At 51.0% G+C, this 23,385-nt stretch overlaps 1 protein-coding gene and 2 long non-coding RNA genes across 4 annotated transcripts; 1 reads left to right on the forward strand and 2 right to left on the reverse strand.

The window, feature by feature from the left end:
* The first annotated feature begins 77 nt into the window (after nucleotides 1-77).
* On the forward strand, nucleotides 78-7,725 carry DHRS1 (dehydrogenase/reductase 1). Of its 2 annotated transcripts, XM_004311619.4 has the most exons (9): nucleotides 103-305; nucleotides 710-883; nucleotides 2,077-2,220; nucleotides 2,364-2,443; nucleotides 5,557-5,689; nucleotides 6,003-6,149; nucleotides 6,698-6,767; nucleotides 7,073-7,153; nucleotides 7,336-7,725. In XM_004311619.4, the coding sequence occupies exons 2-9, from the start codon at nucleotides 734-736 to the stop codon at nucleotides 7,470-7,472; spliced, it is 942 nt and encodes a 313-aa protein (XP_004311667.2). In that variant the 5' UTR covers nucleotides 103-305; nucleotides 710-733; the 3' UTR covers nucleotides 7,473-7,725. The 2 variants fall into 2 exon arrangements, with proteins under 2 accessions (XP_073656714.1, XP_004311667.2); XM_073800613.1 differs by lacking the exons at nucleotides 6,003-6,149; nucleotides 6,698-6,767; nucleotides 7,073-7,153; nucleotides 7,336-7,725 and adding exons at nucleotides 4,841-5,004; nucleotides 5,365-5,453 and having other exon boundaries at nucleotides 78-305; nucleotides 5,557-5,853.
* Nucleotides 3,929-12,293, reverse strand: LOC141277989 (uncharacterized). Its single transcript, XR_012330017.1, has 2 exons — nucleotides 9,234-12,293; nucleotides 3,929-6,977 (listed from the first exon to the last, which is right to left on the reverse strand). It is a non-coding gene; the product is annotated as an uncharacterized lncRNA (long non-coding RNA).
* A 2,428-nt stretch (nucleotides 12,294-14,721) lies between these two features.
* On the reverse strand, nucleotides 14,722-18,123 carry LOC117311058 (uncharacterized). Its single transcript, XR_004525092.2, has 2 exons — nucleotides 16,728-18,123; nucleotides 14,722-15,202 (listed from the first exon to the last, which is right to left on the reverse strand). It is a non-coding gene; the product is annotated as an uncharacterized lncRNA (long non-coding RNA).
* Nucleotides 18,124-23,385: the final 5,262 nt, after the last annotated feature.

Here is a 23,385-nt window from a genome sequence, read left to right on the forward strand (position 1 = left end):
GCGCAGCGTTACACGTCATAGCCCCGCGACTGCCGCTCCGCGGCGGGAGTGGCTGAGTTTCAGGATCGCCCAGCTCTCGCTTGCCAGTGCTGGTTCCCACCGGTCATTGCCCCGGACCCGCGGGGTACTCTTTGATCCTCCCGTCCGCGTCGCCAGCGGAAACTGGGTCAGAACGCGGACTTCCACCCCAGCCTCGTACTCTGACCCCGTAGTTGTCACCTCGTCCCGCTCCCGCGGCCAGAATTAAAGTCCTTGACTTCGAGAACGAGGCGGCGCGAGAACTCCAGCAGCAGTACACGTGGCAGGTAAGGGGCGCGAGCTCCCTCCACTTCGGGCTCGGGGTCCCTTGGCCTCGCGCCCACCCCCGACCCGGAAGTCTCGCCTCCGGACCAGCGGCCAGTGCTCCAGAGAGCTCAGAACTCCGCGTGGACGCGCTGGGAGGGACCGCCCCGCTACAGTCCCCCACCCAGTCAGCCCCACTCAGAAAGTCTCAGTAAGTGGCCCTCCTGGACAGCCCCACTTCTTCAGTCCTTGGCCTCCCAAAAGGGACAACCAGCCTTGTCCTGGGCCCTGCACTGGTTATCCCCCTCTGAAACTTCTCTCCCATCAAAGGATCTCAGCCTTGGCTCCCCTTCCTATCATTGTCAAGGTCCCCCCTCTGCATATACACTCTGCAGGCTTCCGTCAGAGCAAGTCCTTGCTTCCACAGATTTAACCCCTTGGCTTGTGAGTCATGCCAGCTCCCATGAAGGGCCAAGTGTGCGTGGTTACTGGTGCTTCCAGGGGTATTGGCCGGGGCATCGCTTTGCAGCTCTGCCAAGCAGGTGCCACGGTTTACATCACTGGCCGCAATCTGGACACACTGCAGGCCACTGCTCAGGAGGTGAGTGCTTCTTCTGGGATCCCAGGGGCAGAAACCACCTCAGGGAGCCCTTCCCATTAACCACCCCTCTTAATCCCTTACCTGAAACCAAAATATTCCTCAGTAGACATGAACATTTTTACTCAAAGTGGGATAAGTAAACCCCATAAGTAACTTCAGATCAGGCTATATTTTGCCACCAAGTGAATTTTATGAAAAAACTTGCTGTTTGAGAGCTTCAGGGATTTTAGAGTTGCATCTTAAGAGGTGTGGACCTGTGCTTTTTCTCTGTTTTTGTTAAGACTTTATTGACTTGTACATTTTCACTCGACTTTTCTACTGAATTTCAGTTAAATAAATACTGGGGTGTGTTTGATAGGCTAGGCACTGGGTGAAGCACTGGGGTTACCAAAATTAGTAAGACATAACTTCTGCTTTTAAAAGAGAGTCCAGCAGGAAGTCTAAGGCAGAAACGGATCATTTCAATGTAATGTGAATACAGTAAGTGATAAAAGTAATTAATATTTATATGGTAAGTGATAAGTGTGCCCAGAATGCACTGGGAATATGGGTGAGCAGTTAGGCAGGGAGGTCAGAGGGTGGGACCCAGAGCATGGATCTGGAGAATATGATGATTGTTCTTGAATAAGGTGTTCTTTCTCTGAAGTTAGAGGATGGGGGCACATTTGTAGAGGGTGAGGCAGAACAGGAAGTAGAGATAGTTCATGTCTGAGAACTTTGATTTCTCATTTACCAGGCAGAAGTGTTGGTGGAGTGAGGGTAAGAGGGCTGTGATTTTAAGTTGGGATTCCACATGAGTGGTGAAGAGTGGGAGCTAAGGGCACGTGAAATGGAAATGACTAGTAATGAGGAAAAAGATAGATACTCATTTCTCAAGAGCAGCCTCCAAGCCTAATTTGTCCCTCACCCTCCACATGCAGAGTACAATGCCTTGCGCATGGTAGGCCTCAGTAAATGTCTATAGATTTTAAACCTGGGATCCCCATCATCATTACTCTACAATGACAGGACCTAGCATTCCTGAAACTCCTCCAACAGGCACCAGAGGGCAGTATTGCCACCATGTTCCCTCAGCTGCTGGCTGTGAGTCCTATGATTGCCTTCTCAGCTCCCACGCTGGGAGTTGAGGGGAGCTGTGTTGTGTCTCATACTATGTTCGACGGGAAGCTCATATCCTCTCTAACCCTCTCCAGGCACAATCCCGAGGGGGCCGGTGTGTGCCCGTGGTGTGTGATTCAAGCCAGGAGAGTGAAGTGCGAAGCCTGTTTGAGCAGGTGGATCAAGAACAGGAGGGGCGTCTGGATGTGCTGGTCAACAACGCCTATGCTGGGGTCCAGGTGCTCTTTGAACTTTGACCCCAGCTCCACACTCCTGACCTTTCCCTCTGACCTGAGTCCTCATCCCCACTCATTATCCCTTCCATTATCCAGCCCCTTCCTGCCTTCAAAGCATCCTATTCACCACTCTCCCTGTCTTCCAGGTGATCCTGAACAACCCTAAAAAGGCATTCTGGGAAAGCCCCGCCTCCATCTGGGATGATATCAACAACGTCGGACTCAGGTAGGTGCCTCCCCTGCCACCCCGCTAAGGGCCTGGGCTCCCCTCACTCAACCAAGCTGAGGGCCCAGACGTTTTCCCATGTGCCCTCTCCTTTTCCCTCTGATCTTGTCTCTCTTCTCCCTTCTATCCCATTTGTCCACTAATCTCTAAAGAAGTTTAATCCGGTGAATCTGTACCTAGGAATGTCAACTTTTGCCTTGTTTCTGTCAGTAATTTTCATCTGAATTTGCCCTTGCCCTCCCTCCTGCCTCATTTTCTGCCCATCCAAATGCATGACCCAGAAGGGAGCCTCTTTCCCTCAGTAAAGCATGCCACCTATAGTCAGTATTTCCGAAGATGGCTAGAGGAAGAAATTGTTTTGTTTTAGATCAGAAGAAGGTCAATAAGGAAGAGTGAGTGCCAGCTATCTTAGCCTTTCCCTCCTCACTCCAGACCCACAGGCAAGGGTACTCCCAAGTCCAAGTTGGGAGGGCAGGGGTGTCATGGGGTTACACATACATCTGGCAAAGGAGTGAGATGAAACACCGCATTAAGAGTTCACCCAGCATGACATACATCAGTTAGGTCTGTGTTTATTGTTGGAAAGAGGGTACCCTCTCAGAAACTACACTGCATGGATGTGATCAGCCACCTGTGGGAGTCACCAAGAGATTATATGCAAATCTACTTCTGAAGCGTCTAAGGACACTCAGGGCTTCTAGCGGCAACCCCAGGGAAGCAGGATTAGAATCCACTTGTCATTTCCCAAGTGGAATAAAGGTTGTGAGGACAGAGGGGGATGGTCAGCCAACAATCAAGAAAAGAAAACCCGGACTTCCCTGGCAGTCCAGTGGTTAAGACTCCACCCTTCCACTGCAGAGGGCATGGGTTCAATCCCTGGTTGGGGAACTAAGATCCCGCATGCCACATGGCATGGCCAAAAAAAAAAAAGAAAGAAAACCCAAAAAGCTAGAAATTGGCAACACCCATATCCTTAACCCTCCAAAGAGAGGGGCCTTCCACACTCTCATCTCCTGCTGGTCAGGGTTTTGAGCCTGTGAAGCAAAGGCCTGGACACCGCCCTGGAGCTCTGATGAATTCTCCAAGGTGAAGGTCACTCTGTGAGCCTCCTGGAAGTGCACCAACATCTCCTTTCACCTCCCACACACACATTCACATTTACTGTGCCTTTCTTCTGCATTGCCTGAGGTCAGGCTTTCTTTTGATACCATACTCTACTTGTTTTCATTTGGAGGGTCCTGTTTCCCTTGCGATACTGGTTACCAAGTATGTGTGTTATTTTTTTAAAAATATACTGTGAAGACCAGTACAATCTTATTCCCCTAGTCACCACTGCTTCCTCTTTTGCCTGAGATATAGCTACTGTTAATAGCCTAGTATATATTCTACCATGCATTTAAATATTCCACTAGGAAGAGATACCATAATTTATTTATCTAATCCCTTATTTGTTGCAACAGTGGAAAATAATTAGGTCAAAAAATATGACTTCTTAAAGATTTTAATAAGCATTGTCAAACTGTCCTCTAAAAAGACCCCACCAATTTATAATCTCACAACAGTGAAGGAGGATATCTGTTTCCCCGTGTCCTCAATCATACTAGACAATATCAGGCCACGAGGTCAGGCAAGTTTCGCCATCTAATAGGCCAAAGATATCTGAAGGTGTTTTTTAATTTACACTTCTCTATTATTTGTGAAGTTGAGCTTTTTTTTTTCACTTTTTATTGGTTCTTGATTCTTTTGTGAGTTGTGTTACTAAGTTATTCTTTTCACATCAATTTATAAGAGATCTTTGTACAAGATCTTTAGATTCCTTTGATGTGTTTTACAAATATCTTTCTCAATTTATTACTCATTGTTTGCATGTATGCTCTCCTCAGCTATGTATACTTAATTGTGTACACATGTATGTATTTGTACATCTTTCTCTCTATATATATGTTTTACTGTTAAGAAGTCACAGTTCTATCTAGGTGTGATACTGAGACAAGTTTTCCCTACCTCAAGTTTATGAACACATTGTCATGCTTTCTTTTAGTGCTTTTGTGCACTTATTTTTTTATATTCAAATATTTTGAGAATGCATTTTAAAACAGTAAATGAGGTGGAGAACAAATCCCACCCACTAAATAACTGACCAGTTGTTCCAAATCCATTTATTGTGTGGTCCATCTCGCCCCATTGGTTTGAAATGTTCCGTTTGTAATTCGCTGAATTCTCCTTTACACTTGGATTAATTATTGAGTATTTTGTTTCATTGACTTACTTATGTATTATTATGCCAGTCCTGCATTTTTTTAACTATTATGTCACTGTACTTTTTTTTTTTTTTTTTTTTTTTTTTGTGGTACGCGGGCCTCTCACTGTTGTGGCCTCTCCCATTGCGGAGCACAGGCTCCGGACGCGCAGGCTCAGTGGCCATGGCTCACGGGCCCAGCCGCTCCGCGGCACGTGGGATCTTCCCGGACCGGGGCACGAACCCGTGTCCTCTGCATCGGCAGGCGGACTCTCAACCACTGCGCCACCAGGAAAGCCCCTCATTGTACATTTTAACGCAGGTTGGTTGGGTGAGGGGAGCATATCCCCCTCACCGACACGATGTTACTCTTCCTTTTTCAGAATTTTCCTGGCTCTTCTTACACATCTATTCTCACTGAGCTTTAGATTGTTCTGTTGATCTCTCCAGGAGTCTTACTGAGATATAACTCCCATTGACTGGACCTGTGCATTAGTTTAAGTAGAACTGATGTTTTACATGTTGATTCTTCTAAGCAAATTATGTCTGTACTTGTTCTTTTATATTAAGCAGAACTTTATAGTTTTTCCTTGTAGATCCTATACATTTATTATGTTTTATCCCCTGAGCTATTTTAGCTTTGTTATTGCTGTCATGACAGAGTGCTTTTCTTCCATTACAGTCTTCTACAGATTGCTGTTTCTTAACCTTCGGTGGTTAATATTACCCATGTCCCTCTCAGAATGTGGCCTCAGGCCCTTGATTCACCAGGTTTGCGGCCTTCTCCTGGATCAGAAGCCATTAGGGGGCAGAAGAAACTTCCCGAGACAGCCCTGAATGTGGTTCATTCCTTCTTCTTTGCCCCACCTTCTAGAGGCCACTACTTATGCTCTGTGTATGGGGCACGGCTGATGGTACCAGCTGGCCGGGGGCTCATCGTGGTCATCTCCTCCATTGGTGGGCTGCAGTATTTCTTCAACGTCCCCTATGGCGTGGGCAAAGCTGCGGTGAGGACCCACTGGCACAGGGGTTGGGGACAGTCGTGGTACCCATAGCTCAGGAGAGACAGTCCCCGGTAGTCAGAGTGGTGAGGCTGACTGACCCTCACCTCTTCCTCTGCCCCTGCATGGATGGTTCCTTTGCCTGGGCTCCTCTCAGCTGGCCAGCCTAGGCAGTGCACTGGGGAAGGTGGACAGCTGAGACAGGGCTCCTGGGAAGGCCAGGAGGTTGGGGCATCCTCGGTGGAAGCAGGGAAGGCAGGGGAGGGAGGTGACATGACCAGGTGCCCTGGCTCCCACCTGGCCTTCTGTCCCTCTGCAGTGCGACAGGCTGGCTGCTGACTGTGCCCAGGAGCTGCGGTGCCACGGGGTCAGCTACGTGTCGCTTTGGCCAGGGTTGGTGCAGACAGAACTGCTGAAGGAGCACGTGATGAAGGAGGAGAACACTGCTGATCCCCTTGTTGAGCAGGTTGGCAAGGGGAGGGCGAGGGTGGCAGAAAATGTGGGGATCAGCCACTCCATCCCCACATCCTCCAACCGCAAGACAGTAACAACAGAGTAAATACCCAGGTGCTTGTCGCGGCAGGCGCAGGGCTGAGCACTGACACACATTATGTCCTTTTCTTCTGTAAGGGAGACGGTGTCTCCATTTCACAGACGGGGAAACTGAAACTCAGGGAGGCTAAGAAACTTGCTCAAGGTCACATGTGCCATAAGTGGAAAGATTATACAGCTCCAAAGCCCATGCCCTTGACCTCTGCTCTGAACTAATCTAGAAGGCCCAGACATAATTGACAACCCTACATCCTTCCACTTAGGAAAGGCAGTTGGTCCTGGTCCTGGGGTACAGGGCTCACTGGATGTGGGGAGGAATGATTCCCGTACCTTCTGAGATGCTGAGTCCTGCAGGTGCAGTGATGAGGGCTTCTGTCTCCTGGACAGAAGCTGAAAGCAGGGAAGGGACTTGGGCAGTGCTCTTGGAAATTAACCCTTCACTTCTCTGCCCCTGTGTTTCAGTTCAAATTTCGTTTCTCATCTGCGGAGACCACAGAAATGAGTGGCAAATGTGTGGTGGCTTTGGCAACAGGTGAAGAGGTTGGGGGCGGCTGGTAACAGGAAAGGGCGTGGAGGATCTTCAGGGTGGTGGCAGTCAGTTCAGGGTCCCGAGCCAGGAATATGCCCTTCTTTTCTCTGGCGTCTGGAGCCCCAAAGGGTCCGATGCCCAGTTTGAGGTGCGGGAGCCTCAGGAACTGGATCCTGGGAGACATGGCCAAGAGCCAGAGGCCCAGGAACCTTCCTAGAAACAGAGAGAAACAAGTCTGGGTCCCTAAGCCTGTCTCGGTAGTGCCCTGGGCCACACCCGGGCCGTCTCAGCTGTCTGTGTGCCCACAGACCCCAATATCCTGAGCCTAAGCGGGAAGGTGCTGCCGTCCTGTGACCTGGCGCGGCGCTACGGCCTGCAGGACGTTGATGGTAAGAGCTCTGGCCCAGCAGCCAGCCTGGACCTCTCTTCCTTCTCACCTGGCTCACCCCTTCTCCTGCCCTCTCTCCCTGTTCCCTCCTCCCTCACCTTCCATTCAGTCTCCTCAGCTGGGGTGGGGGTGTCCGAGGAGTGGGAAGCAAGGGTCTAATCCTTCTTTTCCTGTGGTCCGCAGGCCGCCCCGTCCAGGACTATTTGTCTTTGAGCTCCGCTGTCTCCCATGTCTCCAGCCTGGGCTGGCTGGCCTCCTACTTGCCTGGCTTCCTCCGAGTGCCCAAGTGGGTTATGACCCTTTATGCTAGCAAGTTCTAACCCTCCTGGCCTGACACAGTTCTGCTTCCCTTTGGGCTGAGTGGTTGGCCTATCGCAGTGGAACAAGGCCACCTTTCCCGCCCACCTGCTGCATACCCTTGATCTGAAGAGAAGGCCTCTGCCGTGTGCCCTGGTTGAGCCCTAGGGGCCTTTATAGGTCCTTCTTCAGGTCTTCCTTGCCTCTGTGTTTTACTTTTTGCCTTCATATTGAAAAATGTTCTGGGGGCTAATAAAGGTCTCGTTTCTCCTTCAACTTATTTTCAAGTGCTGATTCTATGCTCAGGAAGGTATTAAGTACTTGAGAGAGAGACCTAATGGTATGCAAAGTGTGTAGGTTCTCAAGGATCTCTATCCCCAGCACAAGCCCCTTTACTCCATATCTGTTGCTCCTCTTCCCTGTAGAGCTGCCCATCTCAGGAGCACCTGCCCTTTGGCTCCCATGCCCCAGCTGGGGAGCAGGGTCCTCCACAGCCAGAAGCAGGCACACCCCAGTCCCTCACTGCTTTCCCACCCCCTCATTCCGCCGTCTCTTCAGGGATGCCTGCTGCCTTCTAGCTGGGCCTGATCCCTGGTTGAGGCCCAATCCAGGAAGGGCAAGCTCCTTGGTGTTCACAGTTTCCCGGAATTTGGGAGGAAAGTACTCTCCAGATCCACGTGAGAGGCAGAAGAGTAGTTGATGACACCGGCACATCACATCCTCCCTCCTGGGACAGCACCACCTGAACTGCTTTCGGAAGAACTGACTGCAAGAACCCTTCAGGGCTGCCTTTCCTGCTTGGGGGGGATCTGTCCCAGCCCGAGGCAAGGCAACAGGGTGTGTATTCCAAAGAGGAGCTGAGGGCCACTCTGAGGGTACCTTCCCACCAGCAGCCTCGATGGCCATCAAGGTAACTGGATGGCTGCTGTAAATCAGAGTGGCATAGATAATTTCTAAACTTCAAAAAGGGCAGGGTGAGAGCTGAGGCTTCCGAGGGCTCCCCATAGAGTCTGCAGAAGCTGTGATCTTCCTATGGCTTTTTGGGGACCGCCCCTGGTTACTATTCCAGTGGGCGCTGGGGTGGCTCACTGGCTGGTGCATCTCTTCCAACCCTGCAGTCAGTGACTTGACGGCGGTTGCTTGAATTCAGCTATGGTGCGCGTATGTATGGCACAGGAGTCCACAGCTGCTGCCAGTCAGGCCATTTTTTAAGAGAGAGCCAGCTTCTCAGCGTGTGACTAGAACTGCGTACTTAAATTCCACCATTTACCCAGGCACCCCATTCAGATCGCAGTGATCGGATTTCCTCACCACCCACTCACTGCCTTCCACTCACCACCCTAAATTCCCCTAAGATTGGTGAGGGGCAGCAGCAGTTGCCTATATGCTTTAAGAAGAAGGACAAGCACCTCAGGATCTCCTCCAGCCTTCCACACCCATCTTTAAAAAACATCATTGGAACAGATCCTTTCGTGAGGGCCTTGTTCCCTAAACGCCACAAGGTATCATGGGAAGAACATGGGCTTCAAAGTCATACAAATCTGTGCACAAATCCTAACTTCACCACTTTGGAAAGTAAGTGAAATAACATATATGCACCAAGCAATATGTAGCCACTAAAATTGTCGATTCTTCCTCTTAACAAACATTTAAGAGTATGCTCTGCACCAGGCACCATTCTTGGCTTTGGGAGAGCAGAGAACAAGACAGACCAGGCTTCAACCCACAGAGGACTTTCATTCAGCCCTGGAAGACCTTAGAAGTCAGCTGGACCTTCGACTTACCTTAGGAAGTGAGTGAACTGGGTCCCCAAGAGTACATCAACGCAGAGTTCAGCCTCAGCCCTGGTTATCTCAAGAAGCCGGAGGGAGCAGTGTTCTTTAAGAGATACCACACTGCCTCCCTCCAACAAGACTTAATTAATCTTAGAAACACAAACAATGGAGTCGAGCTCTGAGAGTCTGAAACATGGACAGTGAGTGTTGATTGGAGGTGGAAGAGATTCAAGATCTGAGAAACCCAATAGCAGAGTCTTAGGACATTTGGGGGATTAGTATTCATTCAGAAAACATTTATTTGACACCTGCATTCTGCCCAGCACCATACTAGGCACCAGAGAAGACTAGTTCAATTTGGTGAGATGGGTGCTATAGTAAGTTTACACAGTACCCTGACAGTACAGGAGGGAGCAACTGGCTCCATTAGGAGAGTGAAGGAAGTGATACTGACCAGAGACTTAAAGAATGGGAAGAGAGAAGGTGGGAGGGGGGGTCGTTTTTTCTAACTGTAAAAAAAAAAAAAGGCAGGTACTGAGACACGAAATGGTGCAGGACAGCTAGAAGTTGGTATGACGTAAGTGTAGATGTGGTATGGGATAAGTTTCCAGGGAGAAAGGAGATGAGTAAAGAACAGTGATTAAGATTTAAATTGTGGGCAGTAGGTTTCCACGCGAGGGATTCATCTTAGATGCTGAGTGACTATTAAGGAAGTGCTCCCCGGGGAGCTGGGTGGAGGGGGAGAAGCCAAGCAAGAGCTCCAGTTCAGCCGTGGAGGGTGGCTTCCCTCAGAGCCCAGGGGAGAGCACTGGAGTATAAGGCCTCAGGGTAGCCCTGCCTGGGACAAGGGAGCCAGGCTTTCATTCCCCACCACCACCATTGAGCAGTCACCAGTCACACTTTGGCCCAGGTGGGGCCAGGCAGGGCAAAGCAGCTCCAGGAGGTCATGGGCAGCCTTCCAAGAGGAGCTGCAGGTGTCGACCTTGAAAACACATTGAAGGGGGTGTCATGCACAAAAATGGAAAAGGGCATCCGAGGGGATCTGGACAGAGCATTAACACTGTAAGCTACAGGAGGGTTTAAGCAAGAGAGGAGTGTGCACTGATCTGTATTTGAGGAAGCTTGCTGGGGCTGAGGTGTGGGGAGGATGGACCAGAGGGAGGACAGGCAGGCATCAGAAGAGCTGCCCAGAGGCTGGCCAATATCCCGGGATGTGATGGCAGCGGAGGTGTGGGCTGAGGAGAGATTGTAGGAGGCAGAGTCAATAGACAGGACCTGTAGGAAGGGAGGTGGGGCTGGTGCAGGACTGCCGTGCTGTTACCACTGGCATGGGGGCCGTGAAAGCAGCAGCAGGCACAGAGAAGAAAAGAATGTGCCTGAGTTGTGAAGGAAATCAGCCGTGGTGAGACACGGGCTGGCTGAGATACAGCCCCTACCCCTACCAGAGCAAATCTAGGGACTTGGCCGATCCCCAGAAGATGCTTAATCCCCTAAGGGAGCCCAGGGAAGGATGGAGAAGAGATTTTTGATTAGCATTTTAAAATTTACATTTCTAAAAGGTGACATTCACATGGGTCAGAATCCAAAAGGTATATAAAGGTGTACAGTGAGAAGTCCCCCCTCCTATCCCTGCTCACTAGTGCCCAGTCCCAACCCAGAGGCAGCCAGCACTACCATATTCTTGGGTAGCCATAGAGAAAGCCCACGCCTGTACAAGCAGAGAGCTAAGCATATTTCAGAGAAGAGATTTGACTGCGTGCAAATCTGGGCCTCTCTTTCTCCAGCTAAGGGGTTGTATTTTCCAGTCTCTGAGGCCATTATGGCCCTTGTGTTCTACACTTCTAAGCAAGGAGCAGCCCTGGCCCACAGGCCCCACCCCTTCTCACGTTGTTAGGCAGGTGCTCCCATTACCCACAACTTCCCTACCCCGCTAGCAGAGAGGGTAAGAGAAAGAGCAACTGAGGGCCTAAAGAGTGGAGGAAAATGGCTGCAGAGAAGCAGTGGCGGTGCCAAGGAGCCCAGCCTCATCAGCCTGACCAGCCCTGGCCTCCTCAGAAGCGGACCCACACTGCACCTGTGAGATGCACGTCACGCCTGAAGTGGATTCTTCTTTCCTAAGGCAACTGCCCAAGGGTTAGGTGTGCCAAAGTGAGGCCAACTGTGGAGCTTCTGCTCCCAAGGAGTCCCCAGGGATGTAGCTCTGACCGATTGGCTGAAACAAAACAAGGTGATGGAAGCAGGCCTGAACCATGGCATCTCAGATGCCAGCTTCCGGGACGAGTCACGGAGGAGGACTTCCCATCGGCTCCTGAAAGTCCCTTTGGGTGATGTGAGTGACAGTGGTGTGAGGATTCAGGCATGGGGAATGAAGAGCACACACAAGGCCCCAGAGGAGCCCAGCCTAATAGACAAATCAAGGTGAGATGGTCGGGCCCAGACCCACCCTTTTTCCCTCCTCATCCTGGCTCCTACCCACCCATGACCCCCACTGTTTTGCATGTTGCATGAGGTCCCTTCAGCTCCTGCTCTCCCTGTCACTGGGGAGGGCCCCCGCCATGACCTCAGAAGTTGCTTCGCCGCAGCCTGTCCCCCATCCCATCTGGTCCCTGGTCTTCACCCCCTAGGTTGGTCCACACCTCCACACAACCCCTCCTCCCCAGACCTTCGGCCTGTGTCCTCTCTGGCCTCCCATCCTTCCGCCGCTCCTCCTAGCCCCTCGGGGCCCCCTCACCTGCCCTTCCCCCCGGGCCCTCCACACAATTTTCTCCCTCCCCTTCCATCTCCCAGTCAGCTGGCTTTTGTTGCAGCCTCCTCCTTGCCCAGCCCTGGGCAGGGCGAGGCAGATGGGCACAGGCAAGCTTTAGAAGACAAAGGTCTGGCTCTCAAAGTGCTTTCAGTTATCACCGTGAAACAATTAGACAGCCATGATGAGACCCAGGGTGGGGACTCAAAGGGGTGGGAGGGGTGGGCAGCCAGGCTGCTCCCTGGGCCACAGACAACTCTTGTTCCCTTCAGGTTTCACCTTCCTGGGGGTATTAGAACATTCTTACCCCTGCCTTTCTCTGCAAAACCTCACCTCTGCCTCAGTTCCTGCCTCCAGCAACCAAAGGCGTCCTTGCCCATCTCGATCTGTCCTGATTCCCTCTGGGACAGTCACCTTGGCTAGCTCTCCTACACACACACCTTTCTTGGGGGCCCCCGCCCAGGGATCATCCACAGAGCTTTATTACCTCCTGTTTAACCAGGCTGGCCTGGTTCATGTTGAGCTGCAGAGGCAGGTCTGAGCAGGGGCTGAGGATGGGCACAGGCGGGACCTTCTCTGGATGGATGGATGGATGCCACTGCCCTCTGCACAGAGGCACCTGCAGAGCTCAGAAGTGGGCCAGCTCCCGCCAGGGCCCAGTGCAGGCTCACTGGGAACAAGGTCAAGGGGTCACAGGGCCTGCCTGGCAACTTGTGTGCCAGAAGAGGAGAGGACCTGGAATCCGGCTGTGCTTAACTTGATAATGGGGGAATCTGGGAAAGAAAAGGACCCTTCCTTAAGCCCTTGAAATGGAGGAGGCTGCGAGGAATGCTGGGAAAGAGGCAGAGGGATGAAGTGGGGTCAGCTTTGCGCCATTTCTGTTACCAGTATGAACATATATGCTCCCATCCTCGACAGGCAAGTCTTGTCTCCCCCTTCATTGGAGAGGTGGTTCCAGAAGAAACAGGCAAAGCTGGAACTCCACGAACAGATACTACTCCAGCAGCCCTGGAGGGGCTGGTGCAAGAGAAGGAAACGCAACTGGGCTCCGGGCTTTCGCTGTCACTCTAACACAGCCGAGCCAGCCAGAGACTCGAGGCGCTGTAGGGGCTGAGAGAATTCGTGTTTAATGAGAGCAGCAATGACCTAAACACTCTGCCTAGGTCAGACTTCATCTTTTTTTTTTTTTTGCGGTACGCGGGCCTCTCACTGTTGTGGCCTCTCCCGTTGCAGAGCACAGGCTCCGGACACGCAGGCTCAGCGGCCATGGCTCATGGGCCCAGCCGCTCCTCGGCATGTGGGATCTTCCCGGACAGGGACACGAACCCGTGTCCCCTGCATCGGCAGGCAGACTCTCAACCACTGCACCACCAGGGAAGCCCCAGACTTCATCTTTTTCACCTGCCATATGAGGTACTGTACTCTCTTACAGCTGAGGAGACTGAGGCTTAGGAAAGTTGGGGTACTTGTCCAGAGTTGCAGGTCTTTACTGTGAAAGGGTCTGGATTCAACCAAATACATGACTACAGAGTGCGAGCTCTTTCCCCTGCACCATGCTGCCTCTGCTGCTTGTTTTTTTGGTTTATTTTGTTGTTGTTGTTGTTATTGTTATTTGGTTTTGGACGAGTTTTCTTTTTTGCGCAGAGGGTTGGGGGTTGGGCAGAATGGTGAAAGCATTCCCAAGTTCACTCAGCCCAAGGACCCCTCTGGCCAAATACAGAGTTGCCCTTCTCTCAATGTGACATTTCCTTTCCTCTGCATGTTTGCTCGAGTTGTTCTGGTCCCTGGCTTGCCGCCCGCTCCCCTCAACAGCCCCAGCCCCATTTCCACCTGCCAGAATTCTTCCCACAACACTCATCTCGGGCTTCCCTGGTGGCGCAGTGGTTAAGAATCCGCCTGCCAATGCAGGGAACATGGGTTCGAGCCCTGGTCCCGGAAGATCCCACATGCCGTGGAGCAACTAAGCCCGTGTGCCACAAATACTGAAGCCTTCGTGCCCTAGACCCCTGCTCTGCAACAAGAGAAGCCACCGCAATGAGAAGCCCACACACAGTAACGAAGACCCAATGCAGCCAAAAATAAATAAATAAATTAAAAAAAAAAAAAAAAAGAACTCATTTCAACGTCCTAGAAACTTCTGGTTTCTTCTGCAATTTCTCTTGCCCCTTTTCGGGAACCTATGACATTCACTTGGCTCTTGACTGGTATTAGAGCCGTGGATGTCCTCATCGGGTCCCCTAGATAAGGTGGAAAACCCCCTACCCCACCACAACCCCAGGACAGGAGCTGGGTTTTGGCCCCTTCTCCTCCTCCCCCAACACAGATTCACAGAACCTTTGAACCCTGCAGTCAGAACAGAATAGTGCTTAAAGTGTCCAAGCCACCCAGGGTGCAGCTAAGCTCACAGGCCCAGTGGGACCCACTGGTGAGGGGTCCACGCTCCCTCCCTGAGGCGGGTGGGCTGAGCCAGCTAATGGCAGTGGCTGTGCCCCAGGTCTCACACTCCCAGAACTGCAGCCCCACGTATTCCTCAGTCCTTGGCTCAGCCCCACGGGCTACACCTTGATCTCGGGTGGCCTCGGCCTGCAGCGGCTTGAAGCAGGATTTCGGTTCCCCGGCCAGAGACTAGAGTCAGGCCGCGGCAGTGCGAACACTGAATCCTAGCCACTAGACCACCAGGGACGGTGGCCAGTGACAAGGCCCCTGGCCTGCTGGCTTTGTAGAAATGAATTCCCACAAAGATATGGAAAGTAGTGAAACAAGTAAAGTGTTTATTAGGAGGAAAAAAGTGTACATGTGAATAAGACTCACACGGGTGGACTCAGAGAGTCGCACCCCTCGTGGTAGTTTGAATCACTTATATGGGGCATTTCTTCCGGGTTTCCTTTGGCCAATCATCTTGCTTTGTCTGGCTCTGAGTCCATATTTGGTTTATCTCAGGGTCCTCCCATGTGTGCATGCGCATCTCAGCCAAGATGGATTCTAGTGAAGAGGCCTATGGGTAGACTGACGTCACCGACTATGGGGTGATGCCCCCTCCCTTTTTGGCCCCCAAGGAGCCTTTCTGCACATGTGTAATTGGAAAGGTCTCCTTGACCTCGAGAATGAGAAATGTGTGGTCTCTTCTTCTCCCATCTGGGCAAGGCTCAGTTCTTCTCTACCCCTGCCATTCCTGTTAAAGTGTCTGCGAGAGGCAAAGTCCAGCTCTTTACCCCATTCCTGTTGTTGTTTTTATCTGGAAGTGAAATAGGAGGGAAGGGGGCAGGGCACAACCTTTAAAAGAATGACATAGCCATAGGACATGACAAAAACTGGTTAGAACCAACTAGATCCAAGATGGTGGAAGATTTGACTTCCAGTAGACCTTGAGCCTCATGATATGCTCATTGTAATACATTAGCATATGCTAAATGGCACACCCACCAGCGCCCGTGACAGTTCCAAGGCTGACCATCAAAGATCAAAAAGTGAGGGCTTCCCTGGTGGCACAATGGTTGGGAGTCTGCCTGCCAATGCAGGGGACACGGGTTCGTGACTCGGTCCGGGAAGATCCCACATGCCGCGGAGTGGCTGCGGCCCGTGAGCCATGGCCGCTGAGCCTGCGCGTCCGGTTCTGAGATGGCCCACACTCTGTCTGTGGAGTGTGTTTCTTCTCTCTAAATAAATTCACTTCTTACCTATCACTTTTTCTCTCACTGACTTCTTTCAGCAAGGAGACATCAAGAACCTGAGCTTCATTAAGTCCTGAAACTAGGCGTGTGATCTCAAAAGACTGTGGGTTCAGGGGCTTCCCTGGCGGCGCAGTAGTTAAGAATCCACCTGCCAATGCAGGGGACATGGGTTCAAGCCCTGGTCCGGGAAGATCCCGCATGCCGCAGAGCACCTAAGCCCGTGCACCACAACTACTGAGCCTGAGCTCTAGAGCCCGTGAGCCACAACTACTGAGCCCGTGTGCCACAACTACTGAAGCCCGTAGCCTAGAGCCTGTGCTCTGCAACAAGAGAAGCCGCCACAGTGAGAAGCCTGTGCACTGCAGCTAGAGAAGGCCCGTGTGCAGCAACAGACCCAGCACAGCCAAAAATAAAATAAAATAAAATAAAGACTGTGGGTTCAAGTCCCAATCTGGGTTTAGGCTGGGTTTGAGTCCCGGCACATGCGTTCAAGTCCCAATCAGAGTTACACGGTTTCAGCAGTGTAAACAGGAGGCTAGCTGTAAATGTCTCACCTGGAGCCCATCTATCTCGTGCCTCAACCTTAGCTCCCTGCCCCCTGCTCAGGGGCCTGGGTTTGGGAAGAGGACTGCGTAGCACGGCTGCCAGCTATGGGAGCACTAGGGACCTCTGTGGGAGCAGGCCTGGGGAAGCTGGCCAACCCTGCAAGCTTCCCAAACCTCAACTCCAGGTCCTCCCTGCCCCCACCCTTCAGAACTCAAGCCTGAGTCATGCTGGGTGCCAAGGGGACATGGAGACATAGTGTTGTTTCTGTCATCAGTTCCAGGCGTTCTCCTTCTTTACACTGAGTTCTGAGGCTCCACACCACTCCCTGTCTACCTCCTCCCCACCTCGCCCCAAGCTCCCTGCTCTGGGATCTAAGAGTCCCAGCTCGCCCTCCTAAGCCCCATCCAGTGGGGTGCAGCATGTCTTGCTCTGACCACCATGGCTTACCATTCATTCATTCACTCATTCATTCTTTCCCAGGACCCCTACGAACACCACCAGCTCTATCTCAATACCCTGTTTAATTTTCCTCGGGGCACTTACGACTTGATGAAATCGTCTTTTGTGTGTATTTGCTTCTACAGTGTCAGTCTCCCCAGCTTGAGTGTAAGCTCTACGAGAGCAGGGCCCTTGGCAGTCTTGGTCAGTGCCGTGGGGTGAGCTGTATTGGTGCTCAGTGATTACTGCTCAAGGGCTGACTGGCTGAATTATGTAAATGTTTGTTGAGCAACGACCATGGGGCAGGCAGGTGAGGAGACATGCGATCAAACCAGCCTTCTCGGTAGGTCATGGCAGGAGCAGAAGCAGAGGGGCTGTACGCCCACAGGATGAGCTGAAAGAGGGCAACACAGGCCCTGCTTCTGGGGAAGCACAGAGGAGATGTGTGTCCAAGCCCCAAGCCAGGGCTCCTCCCCCATACCTGCAGCCCCAGCTCCAAGCTCCCTTCCCTGGGAAACCTCACCCACCCCCATAGGAGCTCACCCAGCACCACACACACCTCCCTAAGGGCAGAGCTGTAATTTGACATTTGCTTATAGGATTACTTGACTGCCTCTCTACACTGTTCCCAACACTCAGAGGGTTCTGTGCGACAGCCCCTCTCAGGACCATAAGCTCCATGTGTCCGTGTTTGGCCTCTGTGCCCAGCATGGTGTCCAGCACAGGGGCACTCAGTCACCGTTGAATGAATGAATGGAACAGGGAAGAGGTAAGGGCAGGGTCCTCCCCAAAGCAAGCAGCTCCTCCTTCCTGGGACTGTCCTCTGTCCCCTGCTCTCATCTCCCAGCCAGAGCATCCCTTCCTTCCCTAGGCCCCCGCAGTCTCACTTCGTTCCAAGGCTTCTGTTTCTCATGCAGGCCTAGAACCTCAGGACTGCCTACCTCCTGGCACCGCTCACAGTGTATACGCCCCAAGCCCAAGGCATACCATGGAGTTGTGCAGCAGACAGGCTGCCACCCAGGCCCTGCCAGACACGTTCCCAGTCCCACCAGTGCTCTGGGCAATGCTGTCAACTTCACCAACCACCGTGCAGTGCAGAGACTCTAGTTCTGGTTCAAGAAGATTTTCCAGCTTTTCAGCCCTGTTTCCTGGTTGCTTTCCCTACATCTCTTCCCCTAGAGATGCCAACCTGAGTCAGCACCTGCCACACCCTGGGGGAGACAGGATGCTCTAGCATGGGGACTTTCCCTCTGGGGCCCTTCTGTCTTTTGGGCCGAGACTTGGGGCCCTGCCCTTCCCTCTGACTGGCCAGTCCGTTCCTTCCTCTTCTCCAGTTATGGGTACCTGGTGGCACTGTTGGCTATCGTGGAATTTCCCCAATCCGGCAGAAGGCACTGGGGAGCAGGAAGGAGAGAAAAAAAATCCAAGCACGAGGACCAAGTATGAAGGACCCCAGGACCCTGGGGAGGTGGTGAATATAGAGGGTCTTCTTGGGCTTTGAGTCATTCTGGTTCCCTGGGCCATCCCAGGCATCAGATTCCTTCATAACTTTGGGGAACATACTAGTCCTTGAATGTTCTCTACCCCATTCTCACAAGGTTGTTGACCAACACATGCTTGATTACCTCCCATGATGGTGAGCTCCCCACCACTCATTTAGGCCCATTCCACCTTTGGACAGCTTTAATTATAAGAAAGTCTTCCCCCATAACAAGGCTATATACATTCACTGGTCTTTGTTCTTTGTGCTCAAGATTAACAGAATCAATGTGGCTTCCGTTCCAACTAACAGCCCTTCAAGAGTTTGAAGACCACAATCATCTGCCCCTTGAGTCCTCTCCCCCAGTTCGACATTCCCATGTCCTCTCTCTGGTCATGGACTCTCCTCACCATCTTGATTGCCCCCTCTGGACCTTGCTGTTTGTCCCTGTCCCTCTTAAAATGGACCAGACACTCCCAACAGGGTCTGACCATCACAGATTTGGGGCCTCTGCACCCCATCATTCTGGGTCCTAAAGCTCTCTTCGTGCAGCTCAAAGTCAGGTCAGTGCTTCTGGCAAGGAGTCAACTCTTACCAGCCCTATGCCAACCAGAACCTCCCTGTCTGCACACACTGGTGTTATTCCATTGCCCACACATCATGCTCTTGTGAGAGGATGATTTGAGGACCAAAGAACCAGATTGTACCTCTGTCACTATTCAGTGCTATCTGGTCAAATATGGGCCCTCAAATTATGTTTAGATCCAGATTCCATCATCCAGCATTCCTCCCAACTACATGTTAGCTACCTTCAATTATGAGAATGGCACTGTGTGCTCATCCAACATATCACTGAAAAGTGCCACCACTAGGGACTTCTCTCCAAGTTGACAAACACACATTAACCACTATTATTTGGAGATGAATATCCTACCAGTTATATCTACTATCCTATCAGCCTACCCACAGTTAACCATTTTGTCCCTCAACATATCCTGACATGGAGCTGATGGGTGCAAAAGCTCTATGATAATCACTGGGAAACCTGGTTTCCAACTCTGGCTCTGCCGCCAACGTGTATGTGGTTTCATGTCACCACCTGCCGCTGGGAGGTGAACGGGAGCCAGATGATCTGTCGAGCCCTCTCCAGCTCTGATGTCCTGTTCTGTGGTGGTCAAGGTTAGAGAGAAGGTCAGGAAGCTGGGGGAGAGGAGGGTCCATGTGGCAAGAAGTAAGAAATGGGCACTTCTGCTCACGCATGGGGAAACTTCAACCCTGCCCTTTCTGCTGAGCAGCAGGTGCCAGGCTCTGCTCTTGCCCTTGCAACTCCTTTACTGCAACTTAAGCTGACCCTCAGCCTTCCCAGCATTTGATTTCCTCTCAAGTGCCCGGTGCGCTCCCATGCAAACATCTAACCACTGCTCACTTGATACCCTGCGGAACTATGGCCCCGGGAAGATCCAGACCATCAGGTCTGAGTTCCTCTGAGTGGAACTCCCTCCCCCACCTGGCCCTCCAGCACACCCACCCCAGCTTTCCAGAAGTCTTGTGACACTTCCACACCCCCTCACTCTCCCACACACTCTGGGCCTTTGCCGGTTGCAGCAGAGCACGGTGGGCAAGCCAGGCGGAGGGAAAGTGAGTAAGCGTGTCTTCTGGAATCAGACAGCCAGGGTCAGTTGGTTGGTTTGTTCAATTTAGAGAAGTAGCAAACTTTATTGTGTGTGTATAAAGGGTGATTTAGTTGTCCTCTGAAGGGCACCCTGCCCCCCAGAGTGAGACCAGGCTCTTATCACTTACAAGCTGTGTGACCTTGGGCAGAATTTCAGTTTCTTCTTATCATGGCTGTACAGAATTTAGTCATTATTAATATTGGCTTCAAGGTCACAGAACCTCTCTTCATAGTCTATTTTTTCCTTCACTCGGCCAGTGAGGATTCTTTGCCCCACATCCCCAGTCCTGCCCTCACCATGCCTCTACCAGAGCTTGTTTGTGGGTCCCTCATCTCTGCCTCCTGGGGTCCCCATTTTCTGCTGGGTAGAATTACTACCTGTGCCCATGCTGACATCTTCTGTTATCGACAGCAGCAACTTTAGTCATCTGACTCTGGTTGGTTAGTGTTCAATTAGCACAGGATCAAGGTCAGAGGGGACCAAAAAAGGAATAAAATTTTCGATAGATTCATCATAAACTTGGTAAGGGAACTCGGTTTTAGGGGGACTTGGTTTCCTCCCAGCTGTGTGACCTTGGGCAAGCAACTTAACCTCTGTGAACCCACTGTATGCATTGGTCCTCACTGTAAAATCATAATACCTACTTCACATAGGTAGTGAGAACATCAAATAGGATGTCTGAGGCTCAGTCAGTACTCGGTTATTACTTGTTCTTTTCTCTACGTAGAAGGCAGTAAAATCCCCTCCTCAAATGTCATTCAGATTGTGGCCCTCAGACACCAGCATGGTTCCCACTTATCCCACACAGGATATAACTCCTGACACCTCCTTTTGCCTTAAAGCAAGAGGTTTGTCTTGTTTCCATTGCTCTTATCTCCAAAGGCACCTGGTTCAGCTTCTGCCTGCCTGCCTGCCTGCCAGCTAAGTCTGTCACAACACATGCCTGAAATGCCCTTCCTGTCCTCTTTCCAAAACCAGGCCCCACCTTCATGGAGGCAGATTTTGAGACTCGCTTCATCCCTTAAGTCGGCTTGACTCAGATTTCCCAGTTTCAGGATTACTAGTCACTAAAAAATATTTCATGCCTACTTCAGCCTTCCTCCACCCCCTTTCCTCCGCCCTTAGTGACTATGATGTAAGACTGTATCTGGCAGATCTGCATCTGTGGGCACTTGTGTTCCCAGGTATCTGGTTGCACATGTGAGTTGCTGTAGAGCAGGAAGCAAGAACAGGTGGTGACCAAAACAACCCAACTAAACAAACAAAAAAAGCAGTTGATGAGGTAGAGAGAGGGCTGGGCTAGATCAGACCCATGTCCACTTGACTACTTACTACATGGGTAGCACTTAGCAAGTTACTCAGCCTTTCTTTCTGAGCCTCTATTCCCTGGCATATTTGTCATGAAAATTAGCTATAACTATTTACTGAGCCCTTACTCAGGGCAGGCACTGTCCTAAGCACTTTACATAGACTTTTACATTTAATCTTTACTTCAACCCTAGCAGGTAGGTAACATTATTTTTCCTATGCTACCGTTGAAGGAGTTGAGACACAGAAGAAAGTCAACACAGAGGTTAAGTGCCTTGCCCAGGTCATGTATCTAATAAGTGGCAAAGCCAGGATTTGCACCCAGGCAGTCAGACCCCAGAGTCCATGTTTGTTTGTTTTTTTTTAATTTAATTTGTTTATTTTTGGACCTGTTGGGTCTTCGTTGCTGCACGTGGGCTTTCTCTAGTTGCAGCAAGCGGGGGCTACTCTTAGTTGCGGTGCACGGGCTTCTTATTGTGGTGGCTTCTCTTGTTGCGGAGCACAGGCTCTAGGCACGTGGGCTTCAGTAGTTGCAGCATGCAGGCTCAGTAGTTGTGGTGCACGGGCTTAGTTGCTCCACGGCATGTCCGGATCTTCCCGGACCAGGGCTCGAACCCATGTCTCCTGCATTGGCAGGCAGATTCTTAACCACTGCGCCACCAGGGAAGTCCCAGAGTCCACGTTCTTAACCACTCTGCACACTGCTTCCCACGTGTGATCCTGTGTGTGTGCAAAGCTCTCGACACAGTGACTGGCACAAAGACAGCCGTTAAATGGTGTAACTCTTTCCTCACTAGGACAGTGAGGAAGTACAGGAGGCCAGGACAAGTGTCTCTTTTCCCCTGTAACTTGTTACAGGGCCTCAGAAAAGACAGAATATAGAGTGGGCACTTTACACACATTTCCAGGGCCTGAAAAAGGTGTGGAAGAAATGTAAAAAATTTAAAGCCATATTTTCTTACCCAGATGTGTGTTATAAACATACACATGCCACATGGACACACACTTCTCACAAATACATCACACTCACACATAGACACTCAGTGACCACTTTGAACCCATGAAGTCTCCATCAGGAAACCTTCCTAGGCTGGTCCAGTCCTCACAATCTCTCCCATCCCTGAATGCCAACAGCCCTCACCGTTAGGCCCAGCCAAGCCAGCCCTCACTATGCGGTGTTGTATTCATTCAGATAACTACCCAATAACTACTGAGAACCAGGGCCAAGTACTGGAGAAGCAAGACCAAAAAAAAATATTGTTCCTGTCCTCCAGGAACTCTGAATCTCCTAGGCGATGTTAGCATACAAACCAAGACTCACCATAGGCACAGTGGGGTAAATGCTATCACTAACAGACTGGGGCATTTTAGAGAGCTTCCTGGAGGTGACACAAGTTAAATTTTAAAGATGAACAGGAGCTGTTCTGGCAAAGGAAGAGGTGTGGAGGAAGGAGAGTAAGGAAGCGGGAACAGGTTAATGTGCTTGGGAAACTGCAAGTCATCCTATCAGCTGTAATGAAGAGTTTTGAACAGGGACAGGCAGGACATGAGGCCATAGGGGTAAGCAGGGTCCAAATGCCAAAAGGCCTGATGTGCTGACCTGAGAGATTCAAAGTCTTTCCTGAAAAGATGTCAGGAGCCATGGAAGGGTTTTGGGCAGAGAAACAACATGATCAAATCTGCATTTCAGAAAGATTGATTCAGCAGCACAGAGGTGAACTGATAAAAGAGGGGACAGGGTGGAGATGAGGGAACATTGAAAAGACTTCCAACAATCCCAGGAATAAATGAACTTAAATTCTTAGTGCAGTGGGAATGGAGAGGGTATTTAAGAGATATCAAGGAAAAGTGGGGAGGCCATCCACTAAAATAGGAAACATAAAGGCCAAAGTCTACGCTGGAAGGAGGGGAGACAATGATACCTTTTGACTTTTGGAGTTCGAGTTGTCTCTGGGACACCCAGGTGATACCTAATAGGCTTATGAATATGTGTGTGTCTGCGACTTCCCTGGTGGTCCACTGGGTAAGACTCTGTGCTCCCAGTGCAGGGGGCCAGGGGTTCAGTCCCTGGTGGGGGAGCTAGATCCCACATGCAGCAACTAACAGCCCCAACAAAAAATCCCGCATTCCGCAACAAAGATCCAGTGTGCCACAACTAAGACCCTCTGCAGCCTAACTAAATAAATATTTTTTTAAAAAATGTTTGTGTCTCTGTGTGTGTGTACATTTTTTTTCCATTATAAAAGCTTGCAAGACATCTGGGCTGGAGATATAAATTTAAGTGTCATCAGCTTACAGATAG

Source organism: Tursiops truncatus, chromosome 2 (genome assembly GCF_011762595.2).
Source record: "Tursiops truncatus isolate mTurTru1 chromosome 2, mTurTru1.mat.Y, whole genome shotgun sequence".
In the NCBI taxonomy this organism is placed as follows: Eukaryota; Metazoa; Chordata; class Mammalia; order Artiodactyla; family Delphinidae; genus Tursiops; species Tursiops truncatus.

Excerpts from the sequence above, each read along its gene's own strand:
- DHRS1 (XM_004311619.4), top strand. The coding sequence starts at position 734 with ATGCCAGCTCCCATGAAGGGCCAAGTGTGCGTGGTTACTGGTGCTTCC. Across the intron at positions 5,690-6,002 it reads ATGGCGTGGGCAAAGCTGCG|TGCGACAGGCTGGCTGCTGA; the intron begins GTGAGGACCCAC and ends GTCCCTCTGCAG. Across the intron at positions 6,150-6,697 it reads CTGATCCCCTTGTTGAGCAG|TTCAAATTTCGTTTCTCATC; the intron begins GTTGGCAAGGGG and ends CCTGTGTTTCAG.